The sequence below is a fragment of the Salarias fasciatus genome, chromosome 19, assembly GCF_902148845.1.
Source record: "Salarias fasciatus chromosome 19, fSalaFa1.1, whole genome shotgun sequence".
Classification (NCBI taxonomy): Eukaryota; Metazoa; Chordata; class Actinopteri; order Blenniiformes; family Blenniidae; genus Salarias; species Salarias fasciatus.
In genome coordinates this window covers 22,583,745-22,603,122 of record NC_043763.1, presented here as the reverse complement: position 1 = coordinate 22,603,122, position 19,378 = coordinate 22,583,745, and the positions used below count along the sequence as shown (strand labels likewise).

The 19,378-nt window shown below is 48.9% G+C and overlaps 2 protein-coding genes and 1 non-coding gene across 5 annotated transcripts; 1 reads left to right on the top strand and 2 right to left on the bottom strand.

Moving 5' to 3' along the window:
* Positions 1 to 195: 195 nt before the first annotated feature.
* timm9 (translocase of inner mitochondrial membrane 9 homolog) lies at positions 196 to 2,628 on the top strand. 2 transcript variants are annotated; one of them, XM_030116543.1, is made up of 4 exons: positions 196 to 382; positions 607 to 654; positions 1,224 to 1,319; positions 1,838 to 2,628. In XM_030116543.1, the coding sequence occupies exons 2-4, from the start codon at positions 616 to 618 to the stop codon at positions 1,970 to 1,972; spliced, it is 270 nt and encodes an 89-aa protein (XP_029972403.1). In that variant the 5' UTR covers positions 196 to 382; positions 607 to 615; the 3' UTR covers positions 1,973 to 2,628. The 2 variants fall into 2 exon arrangements, with proteins under 2 accessions (XP_029972403.1, XP_029972402.1); XM_030116542.1 differs by having other exon boundaries at positions 196 to 457.
* A 1,495-nt stretch (positions 2,629 to 4,123) lies between these two features.
* arid4a (AT-rich interactive domain 4A) lies at positions 4,124 to 18,739 on the bottom strand. 2 transcript variants are annotated; one of them, XM_030116534.1, is made up of 25 exons: positions 18,518 to 18,739; positions 17,413 to 17,463; positions 15,540 to 15,650; positions 15,067 to 15,132; positions 14,903 to 14,993; positions 14,148 to 14,227; positions 13,982 to 14,076; positions 13,635 to 13,767; positions 12,747 to 12,826; positions 12,491 to 12,567; positions 12,177 to 12,379; positions 11,990 to 12,062; positions 11,796 to 11,890; positions 11,540 to 11,637; positions 11,225 to 11,462; positions 10,924 to 11,147; positions 10,086 to 10,247; positions 9,934 to 10,015; positions 9,648 to 9,846; positions 8,702 to 8,764; positions 7,156 to 8,619; positions 6,965 to 7,069; positions 6,589 to 6,741; positions 6,195 to 6,341; positions 4,124 to 4,652 (listed from the first exon to the last, which is right to left on the bottom strand). In XM_030116534.1, exons 2-25 carry the CDS (start codon positions 17,416 to 17,418, stop codon positions 4,549 to 4,551), a joined length of 4,149 nt encoding a protein of 1,382 aa, XP_029972394.1. In that variant the 5' UTR covers positions 17,419 to 17,463; positions 18,518 to 18,739; the 3' UTR covers positions 4,124 to 4,548. The 2 variants fall into 2 exon arrangements, with proteins under 2 accessions (XP_029972394.1, XP_029972393.1); XM_030116533.1 differs by lacking the exon at positions 18,518 to 18,739 and adding an exon at positions 18,428 to 18,511.
* On the bottom strand, positions 15,371 to 15,456 carry LOC115407355 (small nucleolar RNA SNORD53/SNORD92). Its single transcript, XR_003933626.1, has one exon. It is a non-coding gene; the product is annotated as a small nucleolar RNA SNORD53/SNORD92 (small nucleolar RNA).
* Positions 18,740 to 19,378: the final 639 nt, after the last annotated feature.

Sequence of the window (19,378 nt, the reverse complement as noted above, 5' to 3'; positions counted from 1 at the left end):
TCGTTCTTCGCATTGTTTCATGTTCATTAAGAAAAACATTTAAAATCAGTTACTTTAAACACAGAATGATGAGTTTTTAAAAGCTCCGGTCCGGCAGGGGGCGGTAATGCTGTGTTCAGTTGTCAAACTAACCAAAAAGACGAAGGTCGGAACGGAACTAGGAACGTGTGGAATCACTATTTGCAGCCACCCGGACCGATTTTCAGTAGCACGCAGTCAACTAACCTAGGCGAATAGTGTCGCGCTCAGTCTTTATAACGTTAACGTTTGTAACGTTGTAACGTTTTATAATCATTAATCAACGTGCACTCGCCTTCCGGACGATCAGGGGATTCACAAGAGAAGCTGTCGCGTGGATGTAAACAATCAGAGACGCAGAAAGGTTGGAGCCTTTGAATCTGTAGAGCCACGTGACCTTCAGTCCACCGTACGAAACATTCTGACATTTTGAGAGGAGGTAAATATATGTGCGTGAGATTAGACGCAGCTCTACTGCAGATCTAGATCACATAGACCCGAAGGACCTCCTTCTTCGCCCGAGTTAGCATTAGCATTAGCTACAGTCTGTGCGAATTGTGACGCCGTTGTCGTGTGTTTCCTCCACAGTGTCTGAAGATGGCGCTGCAGGTGTCCGAGTCCGACCAGATCAAACAGGTGAGCACTATGGGTCAGCAGGATAAGGTGTGCCAGACCAGGGTGGTGCTGTAGTCTAGACCACCTAACCCGAGACTGATCCAAGAGTTACAAGGGTCGACTGAGTGAGGACCAAGACCACAGCGTCCGAAAATGTTGAGGCTCAGTGACTGAGTTGAGACCAAGATGTTAAGGGACTGAGACCTGGACTGTCCTCAAGTATTCCAACACCAGTCACAGATGCACTCAGACTTCATTCATCTTTCTGAGTAAAATTTGACCTTCAGTCTGATGACGGTGAGACACGTAAAGTTCTTGAATCATCCTGGAAAATGAGACGCTGATGTTTGCAGTTTATGTTCCACTCTGCAGCTCAGATTTACGTTCAAGCCCCTCAAAGCCCCCTGAAGAAAAATGTATCAAAAGTCACCGAAGCTTGAAAAGTTATAAATAAATAGCATTCACACATCTGTTGACAAATCAAGTTATCTGTTTCAACTATTTCAAGCCAATAGGCCTCGTAAAATAAAGTAATAGATTTTAGAACGTGAAAAGAAGTAGACTTTGACCTTGTGTGTGTCCATGTTCAGTTTAAGGAGTTTCTGGGAACGTATAACAAAGTGACAGAGAACTGCTTCATGGACTGCGTCAAAGATTTCACCACAAGAGACGTGAAGCCGGAAGAGGTAAAAAAACAAACTTTTGCCTGCTTGTATAAGTGAACTGATGGATCAGTGTGGTCACCATATTGGAAGAGGACACGTTCCTTTAACAGCACATTCACTCTTACTGAGAAATAAATCTTAATTGTCTATTAATGAAAACCAGGTGAAAATGTGTTGTAAATGTAGTTGGATGATTATATTCATTGTATACAAATGACTCACTTCATTCTCGAAGAAAAGGTCCTCATCCAAGATGGTGGCCATTTTTGTACCTGGTAGCTTTATGGTTCTGCCAGCCTTTTTTCTCTCTCAAGTTTTCACATCTGTTTGTTGATCAAATCTTGTTTTGTTGTTAGAATGAATGCAGGTAGAGGTAGTGACTCACTGCACCATCTGCTGGTGTGAAGTGGTATTACAGGCCGTGACTGGTTTAGGATTATTGAACCTTTATGAAAAGTAATCCATTATTTGTGACTTTCGTCATTTTCAATCAGATTTGAGGGGTAAAATTTAAAGTGCCCCATGATGTTTGTTCCCAGGTGACCTGCTCCGAGTCCTGCCTGCAGAAATACCTGAAGATGACTCAGCGGATCTCCATGCGTTTCCAGGAGTATCACATCCAACAGAACGAGGCGCTGGCGGCTAAAGCCGGCCTGCTGGGACAGCCACGCTGAGCGCCCATCACCCCTGAAATGGACTGAGACTCCACAAGCCCCGCCTCCTCCATGTTTTTTTTTTGTCTAGAAACCTGATGTTACGCATGTTCATAATTAAAATTTCAGGACAATCTGTAATTTGAGCACGACCACGTTACTTCATACTGAAACAGCCTGGTAAGAATTGGTAAGATTGATGGCAAAAAGTCATTTTATGTTTTAAGTAAATAAATTTCTGATAAATCTGTTTGGTAAAATTTTACCACAATGGTAGAAACTTGTTTAAAGGGGCTGTATCATGCAAAATTCACTTTTTGTATGTTTTAACCTTCTTATATAGTTGTGCACTCATCAAAAATACCCCCAAAGCATTTTTTTTCTTCGTGCCTGTGTGTTTGAGCTTTCCTCGTTTTTTGTATCTCCGATTACGGAGATAAACTTTAACCATCGTCTGAAAGCAACAATCAAGCAAGAGTCTGAAGAGTCTGCGCTTAGCGAGTTTCTAACAGGAAAAGACGTTTCCACGTGTCTGAGCGCAGAGAAGCTAGCGCTAAAGAGCTAAAGCTAACCCTTACAGAAGCTAACGCATGACGCATTTGTTTTGAAGCTCTGATTGGTTGAAGTACGCCGTCAGTCAAAGTCCACAGGGGGGAGTGAAACAGTGAAACAGAGCGTTTTCTCTTCCGGGTTTCAGAATTAGCCCCAGAAAGTCTTTTCAAACAAAATGACTTTTTCTTGGCGCCAAAAATAAACTATTACTATCGAGCTAAAAAAGCATGATACAGCCCCTTTAAGCTCCAGAAGGCTCTGCTGTGTTTAACCCAATGCGTTAGTTACATTACCCTGCTGCCTCCAGTTATTTTGCAGTTGATTTAATAAAATTTTACTTTGGGGAATGTTTTTGCAGAAAAGCTTTGATTAAACCGGTCTTGAAGTTTCCTGCAGAAACAGTCGTTTCTGGTCCAGAGACCATCCAGAGGTCTGAAGATTTATGAGTTTAAGGAAACACAGTTTATGAAGTTCTGATGTGAAAACAGAAAAAAAAAACAAAACACCAACTCATTTGCTAGCATGAAAACTACACGGTTTTCAGCGGTTCTGCCGTCTCCACAGACATGATTTTGAAAATGTAATGAGCCTGAAATGTGGAAAAGCGAGGCCTAAGGCCTTGAGAACAGACCTGAGAAATTGCACATTGTGCGAGTGGGCGTGTCCACCACTATCTTTCAGCCAATCAGAGAGAGTCTAAAGAAACAGTTTGACATTCAGTGATATTTTGGCTAAAATGAGTGGAAGCTGCAGGTTGAAACATATTTAAAAACTTTATTAGAAACAGCTGCTTGTTGTGCACAGTCCCAGCATGGCGTGTGTGTGTGTGTGTGTATATTTACAGCCGTCTTTCAATCCACTGCCGGCCCAAGAAAAAAAAAAAAAAAAAAAAAACACCACATAAAAAAAAAATTGATTTCAGAATAAAAGGTTACAAAGAGTTTTCTTTTAAAAAATATTAGAAATTCTTCTTTACAGGCTGTAAAATGTCGTCTCTCTCAAACACGCCGGCTTCGTTTTTATTTACAAAAAAAGAAAAAATTGCAGAGATGCCGTCCATCCCCCAACACACAATCAACACCACAGAAGAAGTGCAGCCAGGTCCTCCAGAGCGACGCCAGGGCCCCGTATGGAAGATCAGAGCCAAACACGTCGTGATGACGTCCTCACAGGAAGTCCAGGATTAACGTCACAACAAAGTTTCAACTTCACATTTTTTCCCTAAGAGGATCGAAATTTTTTGGGGGGAAAAAAATCCGCAGTCGATCTCAATTTTCTGCTTTTGAAATAAAATGTTTGCATTGCAATTTTTAAAAGTGAGGCTTTTAGATTTCACTTCAATTTAAAGAGGTAAAAATAAACAGTTCATGTTTTAAGATTGATTTCAGTTTCAAACAAAAAGTCTGTGAAAGTAATTTAAAGTTTCATGTCATTTTGAAAAATAAGTGCGTTAAATGAAATGTAAAAGTTTTACTTTCATTAAAGTGAAGGCTGAAATCGTTTAAATTAATTCAACATGAGAATTTCTACGAATGAAGTGAAACTAAAAGCCTTGACTCTTGTCTTCAGTTCCGATCTTCCGTACGATAAAAAAGTCTTGATAAATTTGACGCCACTTTCGTTTCCTGCTGTGACCACCATTTTTTTTTTTTTTTTTTTTTTTAACTTTTATCGTCTGTTTTTACCAAAATAAAAACTCTGATTCGGTATATAAAAAAAGAAAGACCAAAAACAGTCACAGCAGGAAGTCGCAAAACGTTCCTACAGTCAGTCCATTTTTCTTTTTAAGAAGTCAGTGGGAGGAAAACAAAAAATGCTGACGTCACTCTGGAGGGGGGGCAGAGGGGGCGGAGCTTAGAACAGAAGGCGCTTTTTTCCTCCAACAGTCAGTCCATTTGTGAGGGGGTGGGGCTAAGCTCAGCCCCTCCCCTCTCCTTGTCTGGAGTATTTCCCATTAGCCACTGCGTCAGTTGGAGTGGGCGGAGTCTGTGCTGTTGGGAGGGGGTGGGGCTGGGCCATTGGGCGGGGTCTGGGTGGGCGTGTCATCACCTGCACTCCACTGCCACGTTGTTTTGAGTGGGCGACGCCGAGGACGGACTCATGGCCGTGTCTGAGGACCCCGAGGAGGTGGACGCTGTGGTGTTGGACACTGAGGGGCGCAGACACAGTCACAATCAAACAACTGGAATTTCAGTGAGTTCTTCAAGTGAATTAAGCCAGGTTTACACTTGCATGACTTTTTGCCACGATGTTGTCGTGGCAAGGCGTGCCAATCTGGAAACACGAACCGGCAGGCTCCCGCACTGTTCACGACTAGTTCACGCACAGTTCATGACCAGTTCACGGACAGTTGGCGCACAGTTCACGGACAGTTCACGAATGTGCCCGTCAGTGTCGCGAACTGACACGTCGCTTTCACGGCAAATTCACGCATAGTTTGCGCATAGTTTACGAGCTTCCCGCACCAGCACGACGTGGTTGCGCACGCAATTACGCGCGTCATATACGAGTAAAAAAGGGGGCTTCCCCAACCCCGGGTCATTTTTGGATTTGCTGTGGAACAGACAACATGCTGAATGCCAGAGACTCCAGCAGTGCGGAGAAGAGAAGATCCTGCACCTGCAGCTGCTCTGTGTTGAAGAGCAGCAGAAAAGGCGCTGCCTGGGGCCCCGAGCTGAAGGGGGCCCCGACAGACGGCTGACATCAGTCAGTTTCAATGACAAATTCAAGGCGCTACACTTGATGCTGCAACGACAGTGGGTCGAAAATCCACCGCATGGGGCCCTTTTCCGGGTACTCGCCGGTGGCCACGACTGGCACGCATTCTCCCGCATTGTCCCGACGCGTTCACAAGGAATTCACGGACAGTTGGCGCATAGTTCACGGCCGGTTCGCGATATTTTGTCGTGACCAAAATTTTGAACATTTCAAAATTCTCGTCCCGACATGGCACGCAGTCCCGACGGGTTTACGCGCACGTCACACCACTTTACGAGTGGTTTGCGACCGTTTGCGACTCGATTCGTGGCAATGCGTGCCACAGAATCGTGCAAGTGTAAACCTGGCTTCTAGAATCAGTTTGAACCAGTGATTTGTTACCATGACAACAAAAAAATCTTCACATTTCACAAAGGAGGTTCAATCATGATGCAGAAAACGATCCTAAAATGTCTTCATCATGAAAGACAAAGTTGAGTGTTTGTGATCAGCAGAGTTTCACAGGGATCTTTACTGCCTCCACTGCAGTTCCTTAGGAGCCCGACTCATCCTGAAATAACTCAAACGTTTAAACAGGAAAGCGAAACATGCCAGTAGCCACAGCAGCTGTGGTTGGTTTGTGTTTAAATAAAGGTCAGCGTCCCTTTCTAAGAGCTGTCTGCATTTATGATGGGAATCAAAAACATTGTGTTCATTCTGTGGAATCACTTCCCAATTTTGCAAATGATTCTCTTATTGATTCCAGCAAGCAGGAAACATGGCGCCCAAGTGGCACAAACGCTCCAAAGTTCGGTTACAGGTTGTAGGTAACTAACAGCTTTTTCATGCATCTTTCCAAATGAGAATTGATCTTAATGCTACAATAATACAATCGTATAATTCACAAAGGATATTAAAGTAACCTTGAGAAATGGTCATTACTTTTAATCTGCAGTAACTAGAAACTAATCAGAACCTGTCAGTATCGCCTCACCTTCTCTTTCCTTCTTCTTCAGTCTCTTTCTGCGGCGGTCGATCGACGCCACTTCTGACTTGAGGCTCAGGTAGTACTTCCTGATCTCCTGCAGTTTGTCCTGCAGGAAGGAGATCCTCTCTGAGCTCGACATGTTGTCCAGCTCATCTGAGGAGGAGGAAGAGGAGGCAGGAAGCAGAGTGGAAATTATTTTTTTTATTTAAGATGCTGATCAGTGTTCCTTCAAGTAACTGCCTACTGTTTTGAAACAGACTGTTGGTGAAGTGTGCAGATAAAACAGATATAAAGTGAAAGAATAGTTTCAAAACTTTGAGGAAAAGATTTTAAACGTGAATTCTGAAGCTCAGGTTTATTGTCTGTTGCCGTGCTCTGACTGTAATGAGGTGATTCTTACCGAGCTGAAAGGTCCACTTGTAGGTGCGTTGCGGCGACATGAAGCCGCTCTTCTCTTTACTGTGAGACGGAGACGACAGGGCCGGACATCGAGGAGACTTCTGAGGCTTCAGGGAGGACAGACGGGACTGGTCCTCGCTGTCACTGCTGTGACCTGCGGGAGGGGGAGAGGGAGGAAAGGGGGTTTACAGGGGGCTTCGTGTCTGTCGGCGAGAACGTCGTCTTCAGTGACAACAAGCAGCTCCGTAGAAAAAGAGCTAAAACGACCAGCAAACGGCTTCTGCCCCACGGTTTGACGATGATTTGAGTCTGACCGTGCTGCTTTCACGTCATCATAGCTCCTCCCATCAACTGTGACGCCATCGGCGCGTTCTCACCTGCCCCGTTCTTCTCCGCCTTCCCCGGCGTGCTCGGTCGCTTCTGGCTGCGTTTCTGTTTCTTGGCGGTCGGGCTGCAGGTGGAGTCTGTCACACGCTTGTGACCTGAGGGGTGGAGGTTAGAGGTCACTCAAACAACCACTGGACGAATCAGGACGAGGGATGAGTGTGTGTGTGTGTGTGTGTGTTACCTCGCTCCTTGTCCTGCAGAGACAACAGAGAGGTGGAGGATGACGAGGCGCTGCCGTCACCACCCGGGCTGGAGTCGCCCTCTGGCTCCGCCCTCATCGCACCCCGCCCTTCCTCCTCCTTGGAGGGGCGGAGCTCCTCTGGATAGGGGGCGGGGCTCAGAGTGGTGGAAGAGAAGAAGGGCCGAACCAGGGCCTGTGGGAGGTGAGGAGAGGCCGTGGTGCTGTGCAGGAGGTGGGGCAGAGGGGGCGGGGCCGGCGGCTGCTCCCTCATCAGGAGGAGGAGGTGCTCTGGTGCGGGAGTGGGCTTCTCCTTCTCGTCCGGGTCATCCAAGTCAACTTCATGGCAGACCAGCGCTTCGGCGCCCATCTGTGGCTCCGCCTCCTCAGTGGGAGGCTCTGTGGAGGTGGGAGGAGGTATTTGGGCTTCTTGCTCCTTCATGGCCATCAGGCACTCCTGTGCTACTTCCTCCTGCTCGGGGCGGGGCCACTCCTCCACCTTTGTGGCGCCCTCGCTTCTTCTCAGGGGGGAGGCGAGGGTTTTGGGGGAGGCGGCCTCCTCCGGCCTCCTGCTGGGGCGGAGCTTCTTCCCGGGTCCTCTCTGCTCAGCAGCCTTTCGTTTGACCGCAGTGACGCTCCTCTCCTGCTCCGCTTCCTCCTCGCCATCCTCCTCCTCGGAGGCGGAGTCTGTGTCGGAGGCGGCGGGGGATTCGGGGGGGAGGCGCTGCGTGGGGAGACAGTGGAGGACCACCATGGGCTCGTCCTGCCTCTTTAATCCGCTGCGGGGAGGAGACGGTAGCGGCGCCGTGTGGGCGGGGCTGGACGCGGCGGGAGTGACCAGAGGGATTCTGGGGGGAGTCTCGCAGCCCGTTTCCCTGACGATGGCCCTGCGACCTTTGATCCTCGGCGACGACACAGCAGTGGAGCGCTCCTCGTCCTCGGGGGCAGGCGACGGCCTCTCGGGAGTTTTGGTGAGGCTGTCGGGCAGCAGCGGCGGCGGAGGCGGCGTCCTGCTGGGCCGAGTGTCGAGGAAAGCTTCTCGTCCCGGAGACGTCTTCTCAGAGTCGTGGACTGGGGCTGTCTTCCCAGCAGGCGACGTCTTATTGTCCAAGTGTGTCGGCAGCACTGCAGCGTCTCCTGCAGGCTCCGCCCCCTGCTCCGCGTGCTCCTCTGATTGGCTCACGACCTTGTCGGCTTTTTCCTGAGGCATGCTGGGACACGGCACCACAGCAGCAGCGGGCAACTGAGCCATCATTGCCATGGAAACGGAGCTGGTGTCACCGTGCACTGGGACATTGGCGACCTCGCTCCTGGCATCTTCCTCGTCCTCTGGCTCCTCCTCTTCTTCCTCCGGCTCCTCCTCTTCAGCCTGGCTGGGCGGGGCTTCGCCTCTTCCACTCCACAGCGACGACTTTTTGTCAGGCGGGTCCTCTGACCCGCTGTCGTCCGAGGAGTTCCCCGAATCCTCTGCAGGATGAGGGAGGCTGTTAGAGATCGGCCAGCAGAGCAACGGATTCGAAAGAAACACTGGAAGAGGAGCTGATCTCACCGTTAGACGCTCGGTCCGAGTCGTACATCCCCGACGTCCTCCTGGTCCGTCTCCCAGGAGCGTCTGTAAGGAGGAGACACACTTCCTGTTTCTGTCTGACTTCACACTATGTTTTAATTCTCAAAGTGGCAGCCTCGTGTGAGGTTACTTTATTGCTTTACTTCCTGGTTTTATTCTTTTGTTTTTATGACTGTTTTTACTGTTCAGCACTTTGCGCTGTTTTTATAAATATGAAAAAGTGCTCTACAAATAAAGTTTGATTTGATTTGGTTCCAAGTGGAGAAATAAAGTGGCTAAAATTGTCCACTAAAACGCTCATGACTGTCCTCCAGAAGTGAGGAGCAGAAAGCAGAGTGTGTGCAGCCACTCAGAGAGAATCCAGGGATCAGCGCAGACGACACCATGATTACATTACATTTCCAGATATTTATAAAAAAAGGATATTTCCTCCTCTGTATTTTCATTTCCACAACTCGGCACAAAAAACCTTAAGAGCTGCTATGTTCAGGACAAACCTGTCTGCAGCAGCGCAGGGTTTCCGCCAGACCTTTTCAGTCTGGGCGCCCCGCCCACGCTGAATTCTGCAGCGCCCGGACAACGGACAGGAAAAAAAAAAGAAAAAAAAAAAAAATAGTCCGCGTTTTCGGCTAATTAACAGTTGCGCTCAATGATTGAGCTGGATGGTCCGCTACGAGTGAGCGCCATCGGCATTACTCGCCCCCCCAACTTTTCTGTACACTGCTGAAGCTTATGCTCAGTCGATGAACCATCAGAACAATGTTTTCCTCCAGAGTGCCATCAGTCCCAGTCCAGATTCTCCTGGAGTTGGAAGTTTTAGAGTCGACGTCACACATATTGTCTGTGTACTCGCCATGTTTTTAGTGCACTGGTCTTTCATGTGTGTGAGATTTCATTGCAAGCTCTGAGCATGCTCAGTGTGTCTTACTGTCTCCGTTGGCCATGTTGGACGGCGTGTCCGTCCTCCTCCCGCCGTTGGACCGGCCCTCGCTGCCCGGGGTCTTGGAGACGCTGCGGTTGGCGGAGTTGGCCGGCGTGGCCCTGATCTGAGGACGGCCCCGCTTCGCTGCGGTCGGCTTCAACTGCGGCAGCGGCGCTGGCTTCTCCTCCTCTGACTCCTCTTTGTTCTGTCGTGAGGAGACGCAGGTCAGTCACGTCACGGCGAGGTGTTCAGATTCACCCGCCCCCTCCCCCCATCCTCCCCCCTCCCTCACCTTCAGCTTCTTCCTGGCTCTCTCCTTCGTCGCTTTCTTCCCGGGCCAGATGATGCGGTCAGCCTTCACCCACTCGTCGTACCTATGGCGCACGGACACACGGTGAGCTGGGAGAGCAGCAGGTGGGCGACCTGGGACCTCTGACCCCCTACCTGACGTTCCAGCCGTAGTAATGAACCAGGTAGAACTGCTCCCCGTTGTCCATGTCTGTCTTCTTGATGTGGGCTTCGTAGATCTTCTGGGTTTTCCCTCTGCCGTACTTCACCCGCACCTTCGTCCCCGTCACCGAGTCCCCGTCCTCGTCGTCCTCAGCCCTGACACAAACAAAAATTCGATTATCCCATAACTTACAGGTACACTCATCACAATGGACACCAGCAAGCCTCTTCTCATCCCACTGCAGAGCAGCAGACGACAACGTGAGCGCTTGGACTGCAAACACCCAGAGTGCAGGACAGAAACCTCTAAACTCCAAAGATGCAATATTTCAACAAGCATGCTGAATGAATCAGGCCACATCTCTATTTTTTCCCACCTGCTCTTGTTTTTAATCAGCCACCAGTGTTGATGTCATTTGAGGGTGCTTATATACAAAGTTCTTGAGAAATAAACTTGAAAATTTGTGTGTTTCTAGCAGAGTGAGAGGAAAGAGAGTCGCTGACCGAAACATTGAAATCAAAAGCCAATTAACAACAAGAACACAGGCTTAGCCCAGACTCAGTCTGAATTCTGCACAAAACCTTCAGCACAAACAGTTAGTGTTGGGTCGACAGAAGGTATTTTTGGTATATTGGAGATAAAGATCTCAATAACTTATTGAGACTTCCTATTTTATTTCTTTAAATTTCTGTAGCTTTTTTATCAGATGAAACTGAAAGATGTGTTCCCAAGAGTTAAAGATATTTAAAGTATTTGTTAATAAGAACTATTCGTTTCAATTTTTGATTGAATTTGAGACCTTTATTATTTACTTAAATTTTCCAGTCTCACCTTTCTTCTCTCCTCCTCTGTGACTCTTCTTCATCTTCCTCCTCCTCTTCCTCTTCATCGTCGTCGTCATCATCGTCATCCTCCTCGTCCTCGGAGCCTCTCTCGGAGTCGTCTGTCCTCCTGTTGCTGCGCCGCCTCCCTTCCCTCTGCTGCTCCTCGCTGTTCTCTCCTGCTCCTCCCCTTCTCTCCATCTTCATCCGCCCCCCCACGCACCTCCTCCTCCCCTGAAACACACAGATGGGCGGAGTCAGGGCGACGTCATTCCTCCGCCGCCGGGTCTCTCGCAGACGCAGCCCCTCACCCTGCCGGAGGAGTGTCTCTCCTTCACCTCCTCCTTCTCGCTCTCGCTGTCGGACTCCGCCTCCTCGCCCTTCACCTCCACCGGCTCCGTCTTCACCGGCAGCGAAGCGGCTTCTCTGAGCTCCGGCCCTGCTGCCCTCTGACTGGCCGGTGCGGCGGGTGGGCGGGGGTTGTTGTGGTGGATGGTCCGGAAGGTGATGGAGGCGGAGCGGCAGTACTCCTCGAAGCCGTACAGATACCTGCAGAGGCGGGGTCAAAGGTCAGAGGCGCTCACCAGGAATCTCCTAACCAAATGTGTGAGAGGTCACGCTCTTACTTCTTGTAAGCCGTCTTCACATTGTAGGAAGCAGCCGAGTTGAGGATGGGGATCCCCAGATCCATGTAGATCTGCTTCCAAATGGTACCAGACTCGATCTAAACCACACACACACACAAACACACACAGTCAGCTGCTGAGAGCCAATCAGCACACATCGGTCCGTTAGAAGACGTGATGCTGAGTAGTCACAGCGTTTTATAACATGGCGCCAGGCAGTCAGCCATGGTATAACGCGTGTTATCACAGTTTGTACCTTGCGACAGCCCCCCTGCTGATAAACCAGTCTGAAGAGCTTGAAGAGGTTCAGGTCTTTGTAGCCCAGGACTGGAGGCTTGTTGATGGGAGTCCCTGAAAGGAGCAAACAGTCACACCCATTGAATGAATTTACAGCCTTTCTGTAGACGTGTGAAGCAGAGAAGAAACGGCGACTCCAGCCGACAGTCTCACCTCGATCTTCCATGAACTTGTAGAGCTGCTGCAGGAAGTGATCCCTCTCCTCCGGGTCCAGCTCCTCCTCCGGCTGCACAGACGGACGAGAGACGAGAGGAGGAAAATGAGGAAAGGGCAAAAGGAAAAGGAAAACAGAGGAGCAGGTGGAGTGTACAGTTGTGTGGTAGAAGTGTTTTCATCTCACTTCCTCTTTGATGCGTTTCTTCTTCTTCTTCTTTTCCTCTTCATCATCATCTTCCTCCTCCTCCTCGTCCTCACTCTCCTTCTCCTTCTCGTCTTGGTCGTCATCCTCCTCGCTGGAGGAGGAGTCTAGGATCTGACTCATGTCCATCTTCCAAACATCTGGAACTTCCCTGCTCCTCAGAAAGTCCTGGGCTGCTTCAAAACCTGCATAAAGAGCAGAAGGAGGACGGGATGAAGGAAGAACTGAAAAAATTATTCCGAGAATATAAAATGAAGAATGTGCCCGCGTGCATTGTGGGAGATGCAGTCCCTCACCTCTCCTGTTGGAGAACTCGGACCTGGTGATGCTGACAGAGTTGACCACATGGATGTGTCTCCTCACCACAGTGGAACTACAGAGGTGAAGGACAACGAGGAGAATAGCAGAAGGAGGTGAGAAAGACTGTTACAGAAACAGGTCGGACATCAAATTTAAGCTCCGACAATAAAATCGGCACATGTGTACACACACGGGTATACAGTGGTGGTTACCATGGAAACCAATCAGCCGACAGTAACAAAGGTAACTCACAACTTTCCGTCCGAGAAGGAGCGAAGCAGACACTGGTCCTTCCTCACCACCTGCTCATCGTTACAGCTCGGAGACACCACCTGAAAAACAAGCACATGTCATGTCACTGCCGAGGAGGAGGAGGAGGAGGAAGAGGAAGAGGAGGAGGAGGAGGAGCCGATATTAAAACGTTACACAGATTCATCCAATATTACAACTGTAATGGAAAACATGAATAACTCAATATATATAAAAAAACATATTGATATTTCTATTCAAAAATGTTCTGGTAGCCCCCCCACCCCCCCACCCAAAAAAAAAAAAAAAAGACTTTCATACAAACACTTTATCTCAGATGAAAAAAAAAAGAGAAAAATATATCTTGAAAAGTTAGAATTAGATACATTTTGTGTCAACAAGTTACTTAATTTTAGATCACAATTATGTGTTCATCTGTTTAAATCTCTGAAATTTGATTAGTTTGAGAATACAACTAGCATAATATAGCATAAAACTCAATGACGTGTTCATTTTGTACAACTTTTTGTCACCGCTGTGAAGATAAGTGTCTACAGTCTCAGATTTGTTTAGGATGAAGCAGGTTACGGACAGTTTAAGATCACATACAAAGTTAAAGAATGTATTACATTCCAAATAGAAAGCTACATTTTAACAGGATTTCATAACAGAATCTGGTTTCATGCAGCAGTGGAGCCATTTGTCACACGTTAAGTGAAAGAGCCGTTTTATTTAACGTTACTGACTTGGACAAGTTTGAATTTTACTCAGTGACGCAAAATTTACTTGTAATCATGACGTTAACTCGACATAAAGATAATAGATCATGCGCTTATGGCTCAGCTGGTTTTGATGGATGTGCGACATGTTTTAAAGGAGTGTGTGGATTACCAGAGCCAGAAACCAGCAGCTGCAGTCGTCCCCACTCTGAATGCTGCAAACTTTTCCCAACAGCTCATCGTTCAGCCTCCTCCTGTCCTCATCCTCGTCCTCACTGGAGGAAGACTCGTTCTCCTCTTCAGCCCTGAACACACACAAAAACCAAACACACACATCAATGATGCAGCATTGAGTTGAGGACCTCCCCCCCCCAAAAAAACAGGCATCAAGCAATAAATCATCAAAGCTACTGGTGGTGACAAGCTGATGCTGTGGCGGAAGGTTGGAATGGTGTGACGCTTGGTGGAAGGGTGATCTGGTGCTGCAACACAGCGACATTCGGGGGTGTGTGGACTCACACAGCCTGAGACGAGCGCCGGCCTCCTCGGTTGGACTTTTTGATAACAGGCGTACCAAAATGCTCCGGGTTGGTGAGCGGCAGCTGATCAAGCGTCTGCAGGGAGAAGAGGCGTTGGTGGTGGAAGGATACACCGGGGAAAGTAGATCCAGTCGCACAGCACTCACCTCGCTCTCTGCAAAGTGCCTCTCTCCCTTCAGGCAAAGAGACGTCCGGCGGAGCGTCTTCTCATCACCATCGTCAAACACTGAAACACACACACACAGCTCTGTTTCTTACAATACATTCACCTGCAAGATGCACAAACTACTGCCGTGGCTGCCTGGTGCCAAATGACAATCATATTTCGACATATTTATTCTTTCTGATTTCACCAACAGCGGCAACATGAGAACTCTGACAGCTCCAAAAAAAAAAAAAAAAAAGCAGGTAAAACAAAACAGTCAAGTTGAATTTATTTCCGATTTTTGCCCGTTTGTTGTCGCAGCAGAGCGAGACAGCAGCTTTTCACCAAGTGGACAGTCAGCCCTCCAAGGGTGGAAAAACAGTCACTCCACTGTCAGCAAAAAGAAGTTGGAGCACCTATTGGATCCCAAACCACACCAAACTGTCTGAAGCTCCTCTACAGACACTGGAACAGGAAGTATTCACCTCAAACTGGACCTCACACGTAGAAACAACACACACACACAGTTCATCTGGTCTCAGCGGATTGGTCAGACAGCCAAGAGAAAGTGTGACATCATGTGATATCATCAGCTCACTGAGCGAAACCTTTTCTCAGCATCATCACTCCTCTCCCCCACAACCAATCACAGCGCATTGAGACCGGTGGTCTCAAAACGTGGTCCTAAAAGTTCTCAAAACCCTCCTTGTTTCAGGTTTGGTGCTCCGAGCGGTTTGAGGAGTGTGTGTGACTCACCCACAGTGTACAGGCTGGCGTCCGTCAGCTTACTGATAACGGCCTCGCAGCAGAGACCCTCGTTGGTCTTCACCTCCACAGTGGAGCCCACCTGAAGCACACAGACACACCGTGAAGACAACAGCCTGCCGACGGTGTGAACTGGGAGGGGCAACAGGTCTCACCCTCAGAGTTCCTTTAACCTGGTCATCCTGAACCACCTGAGACGTGCTCTCGCCTTTCAGGGTCACCTGCAGGCAGACACACACACACACACACAGACAAAGTGACGGACTCATTCACAGAACACACACACACACTCAAGACTTAACTCCATGTCTTATCCATGTGTCTTATCATGTGGAGTTTGCATGTTCTCCCTCAGCAGGTGTTCTCCTGTCACCTCAAACCCCAAAGACATGTTCAGTGGTTTCACCAGTTGGTGCGTGCATGAGTGCGTGTTATGCTAGATCAGCGAGTCTCAGCGGATTGGTCAGACAGCCAAGAGAAAATGTGACATCATACGATATCGTCAGCTCAATGAGCGAAACCTTTTCTCAGCATCATCACTCCTCGCAGACAGCCAATCAGAGCGCACACAGAGCGAAGGCGCCCACAGGACATATGGGGTGGGAGTGAGTGTGTGTGTCTCTCTCACCTTGACTTTCACCATACGTTTGACAGTCTTGATTTTGGCCTCACAGAAAGCTCCTCTGTATTTGGCGCTGACATCAGTTCCCACTGTCAGGTAGGCAGGCTCATCTGCTGCCTGCAACACACACGCACACAAATATCAACACACCTGTTCAAATACTCATTAACATGAATCGGTCAGAGTATGTTGAGGATGAGGTGCTGGCGTTCAAAGTGAGCATGAGAACGATGAAGAAAGGTGATTGAAAGGATTTTGAACCACCGTGGCTGTTGGTCTTACCGACACTTTCTCTCTCACACACACACAATTATATTAGAGAATGGCGAGTAAAGGAAAACATCCCAAGGAGCCCTTCAATGTGACCAACTGCCTTGTTGATGTACGATAGACAGAGAGATTGGAGTTAATACAACCACAGTGTACAGAAGAGCATCTGTGAGCTTTACAGCAGCAGAAGACCACACCGCGTGTCCCTGCTGTCTGCTAAGGAAACTGAGGCTACATCTCACACAGAACCACCAAAACAGGACTCTGATGAGTCTCTTGTTCAGTAGAATTTGGTGAAAACAAGACAAAAGTTCGGAGTCATCCTGCCTTTTATCAACGGTTCAGTTGCTACTGTAATGAACAGATTTTCTTTTCCTCAGTGTCAACTGAGCAGGTTTAAGCTTCATGGTCCACCCCAGGCTTGTTGCTGACCATTTTCAACACTTTATGACCACAGTGTATCATCTACGAGTGGAGACTTCCTACATAAAAACACACCAGCTCAGAGAGTTCAAATCATCTGAAATGTAAAACTTCGCTAACACAACCAATGTTTCCCTGATCAGACTGAAATGCTAACCAGCCTTGTCAGGGGAACATCATGAACTAAAGACAACTGAATATCGAGTCTTCCAAGTCCAGTTGACCTGACTCAAATATACTGAGATGCCTCCTCCCTGGACAAGTGAAAACATGCAGTCTGTGCAATAGAGCGTTTCCACTGTAGGAGCAAAGTCTTTATCTTTATAACCATCATATTTTACACGTGCTGGATTACACATGTGTTATTACATAACTGTCTCAACGTAATCTACTTTACTCATCTGACCGCTTCCAACTAGGAAATGGGACTTTCCCAGGTGGAAACTTTGCAAGGTCCAAACGACTCGATCTGATCCCCACTCAGGTTTACCAGGTCCATCAGTTCCTGGTCCTGAGACAAGTTTCACTGTCAATAAATTAAACTTGACATCAAAAACGCCATCAGTGTGTCAACATATTGAAACATGTAAGGTTTTTACGTGGTTACTGAGATTTAATTCACGTGAGTGATAACTGACAGATCACAGGACAAAAACATCAGGCCAGCTCTGAATTCTGGAACATTTAGTACAGGGCCAGACTCACAACCAGATCCAGATTGCTGATCCAGGTCTGTTGACGATTTAGTACTGCATCAAGAGCTAGATTTAGACTGGACCAGGCTCTGAACTTGAATCAGATGTAGGTGTTGGTCCATGTACATGGTGTTCTTGCTGGGGAACAGGTCACGGCAAGGATCTGAAAGTTCTGGAATGAGTCTGAGGGATGTGGACATGATGTACTCTGCTGCAGCTATTCACTGTGACCTGGAGCTTAGCTGGGCCTTCGTCTCTAAAACTGGACCATATGTGGATCTGAAGCTCAACTGGACCTTCAGATCCTGATGCTGGGCCATGTGTGGAGTTGAAGCTCAGATGGACCTTCAGATCCTGATGCTGGACCATGTGTGGATCTGGAGCTCAGCTGGACCTTCAGATCCTGATGCTGGACCATGTGTGGATCTGGAGCCCAGCTGGACCTTCAGATCCTCAAGCTGGACCATGTGTGGCGCTCAGGTCAAACTCACCTTCATCTCTCCGGCTATTTGAGGGAGTCCAGCTCGAAGGACTTGGGGTCACTGAAAGACACAGACAGCGGAGACTCGGGGTCAGACATGAGGACAGACAGGACACGGACAGTTGAACTGTCCCGGGTACATTCGTGCTAAGCTAGCCCACTAGCCGCTGACTTGTGTTAGCTGAGGCATTCTTTCGGTGCAGCCCCCTCCCTCCTCCTCCTCTGCCGCCGCCTCCTCCTCCTCCTCCTCCCGGCCCGGATCACAGTAAATATGTGGCACTAACACCAGCTTCCCCGGCCGTCTTCGGGTTCTAAGGGTGCCGGATGGTTGTTTCCAACGGGCCCGGCGAGTCGAGGTGTCGAGCCGCGGGTCAGGCGGAGCGGTCGAGGAGGAGCGCTCCTTCCCGCTCCGCTCACTGCTCCGCCGAGTCACGTCGCCATCACGGCTCGCCATGTCAGCTAGCTCAGCTAACTCCGCCACCTCCGCTCCGCGAACAAAAACCAGTCCGACAGCCGCCGGCAGCGGTGCAGTACCTGCTCCGCGGACGGTCCCCGGCCCGAACAGGGTCCGGAGGACAGTGCGAACCGAGCGGCTCCACTTCTGCTCCCGGAGCTAAATTTAGCTAGTTGGCTAACTACCGATCCAACTAGCTGGTTCGGGGCGATTTAAACTGCCCTGTTAACGGCGGAGCAGCGGCGGACGGCGTTCAGAAGAGCCGCGGTTCGGTCCAGACGGTGAGCAGAGCTCCTGTCGGGCCGGACGGAGCTGTGACACCGGACACAGGGAGCGCCGTGACGGATTTATTTATTTAATACGCGGCTCTTCCACAAAGGCGCAGGAGCTTCACATTTCTTAACCGCAAAAACAAGCCGCCTGCCATTCAATTCAACGCCGCCACCCACAGACACCTCCCGGCCTCACGTTTACAGCCGCCCGGCGTCCCGCCGTCCACGGCTCGCCGAACATGTTACCCGGTGAAAGTTGGAGTCGCGCTCCGGGACAAATTTGAAGGTTTTATACTCACATTACGGCCACAGCTGCTTCCCCTCTCTTCGGCCTGCGAAGCGATACACGAACAACAAGCTGTTGAGCCCAGAGCTGTGTTTCTCCTCACCTGATTGGCTGCGGTGACAGTGCCAGTCGCAGCGGAGAAATCTGATTGGTGGAGCGATTCCTCCATTTCGATAGGACCCGTGTCACCGTGAGCCACTATTGGCCGATACGAACACGGCGCCACGAGGGAAATGACGGCAACAACTGTCTGTCGGTCCAATCAGTGGCGAGGGTAGTAAAGCTCACAGACGACATTGGTGACACGCGCTTTGCGACCAGCAACAACACGTTACAATTGGCTGAAAGGACTTCCTTGTCGACGCGGAAACCCCGCCCAAATACGTGCTGTAAAGCAATGGACGGAGCTTCATTCAAAAACCGTCAGGCTTAAGGTCACTTCGTTTCGGCTGACACAGACATAACTGAGGGGGGAAAAAATTTGAAAATTGACCAACAATTCAGATTTTCAATCAGACAGAAGCTGATACTGTACACAGCCTGTAAGTTACTGCGTGGGAATTTCTTTTTTCCGCTGTTTTACTGTGCCACAAATGTCAAATGTGCGCAACCGGAAGTAGCATGTACACATGGTTCAAAGTTAATTTTATGTTTATACACGTGCTGTGCGTTAAATGACATGTCTGCCGAATCAAAGTAAAACCGCCGTACATCCATTAACCCTCTTGAGAATCACCCAGCGAGGTCATATATTCACACATTCCACGGTGAACGCTCAGTGAATACTTTTCTTTACGGAGTCTTGTACTACGGGTCACGCTCAAGAAAGCGCGTCACGTTTCGGGGGATTGAGCTGAGCCGCGCTCCACAACAACAACCGGCTCCTCCGGTATGAAACGGCACGACGGGGAAGGCAGAGAGCCGGGCTGAAGGCTGTGGCACATGGATCGAGTTAACCGGGAGA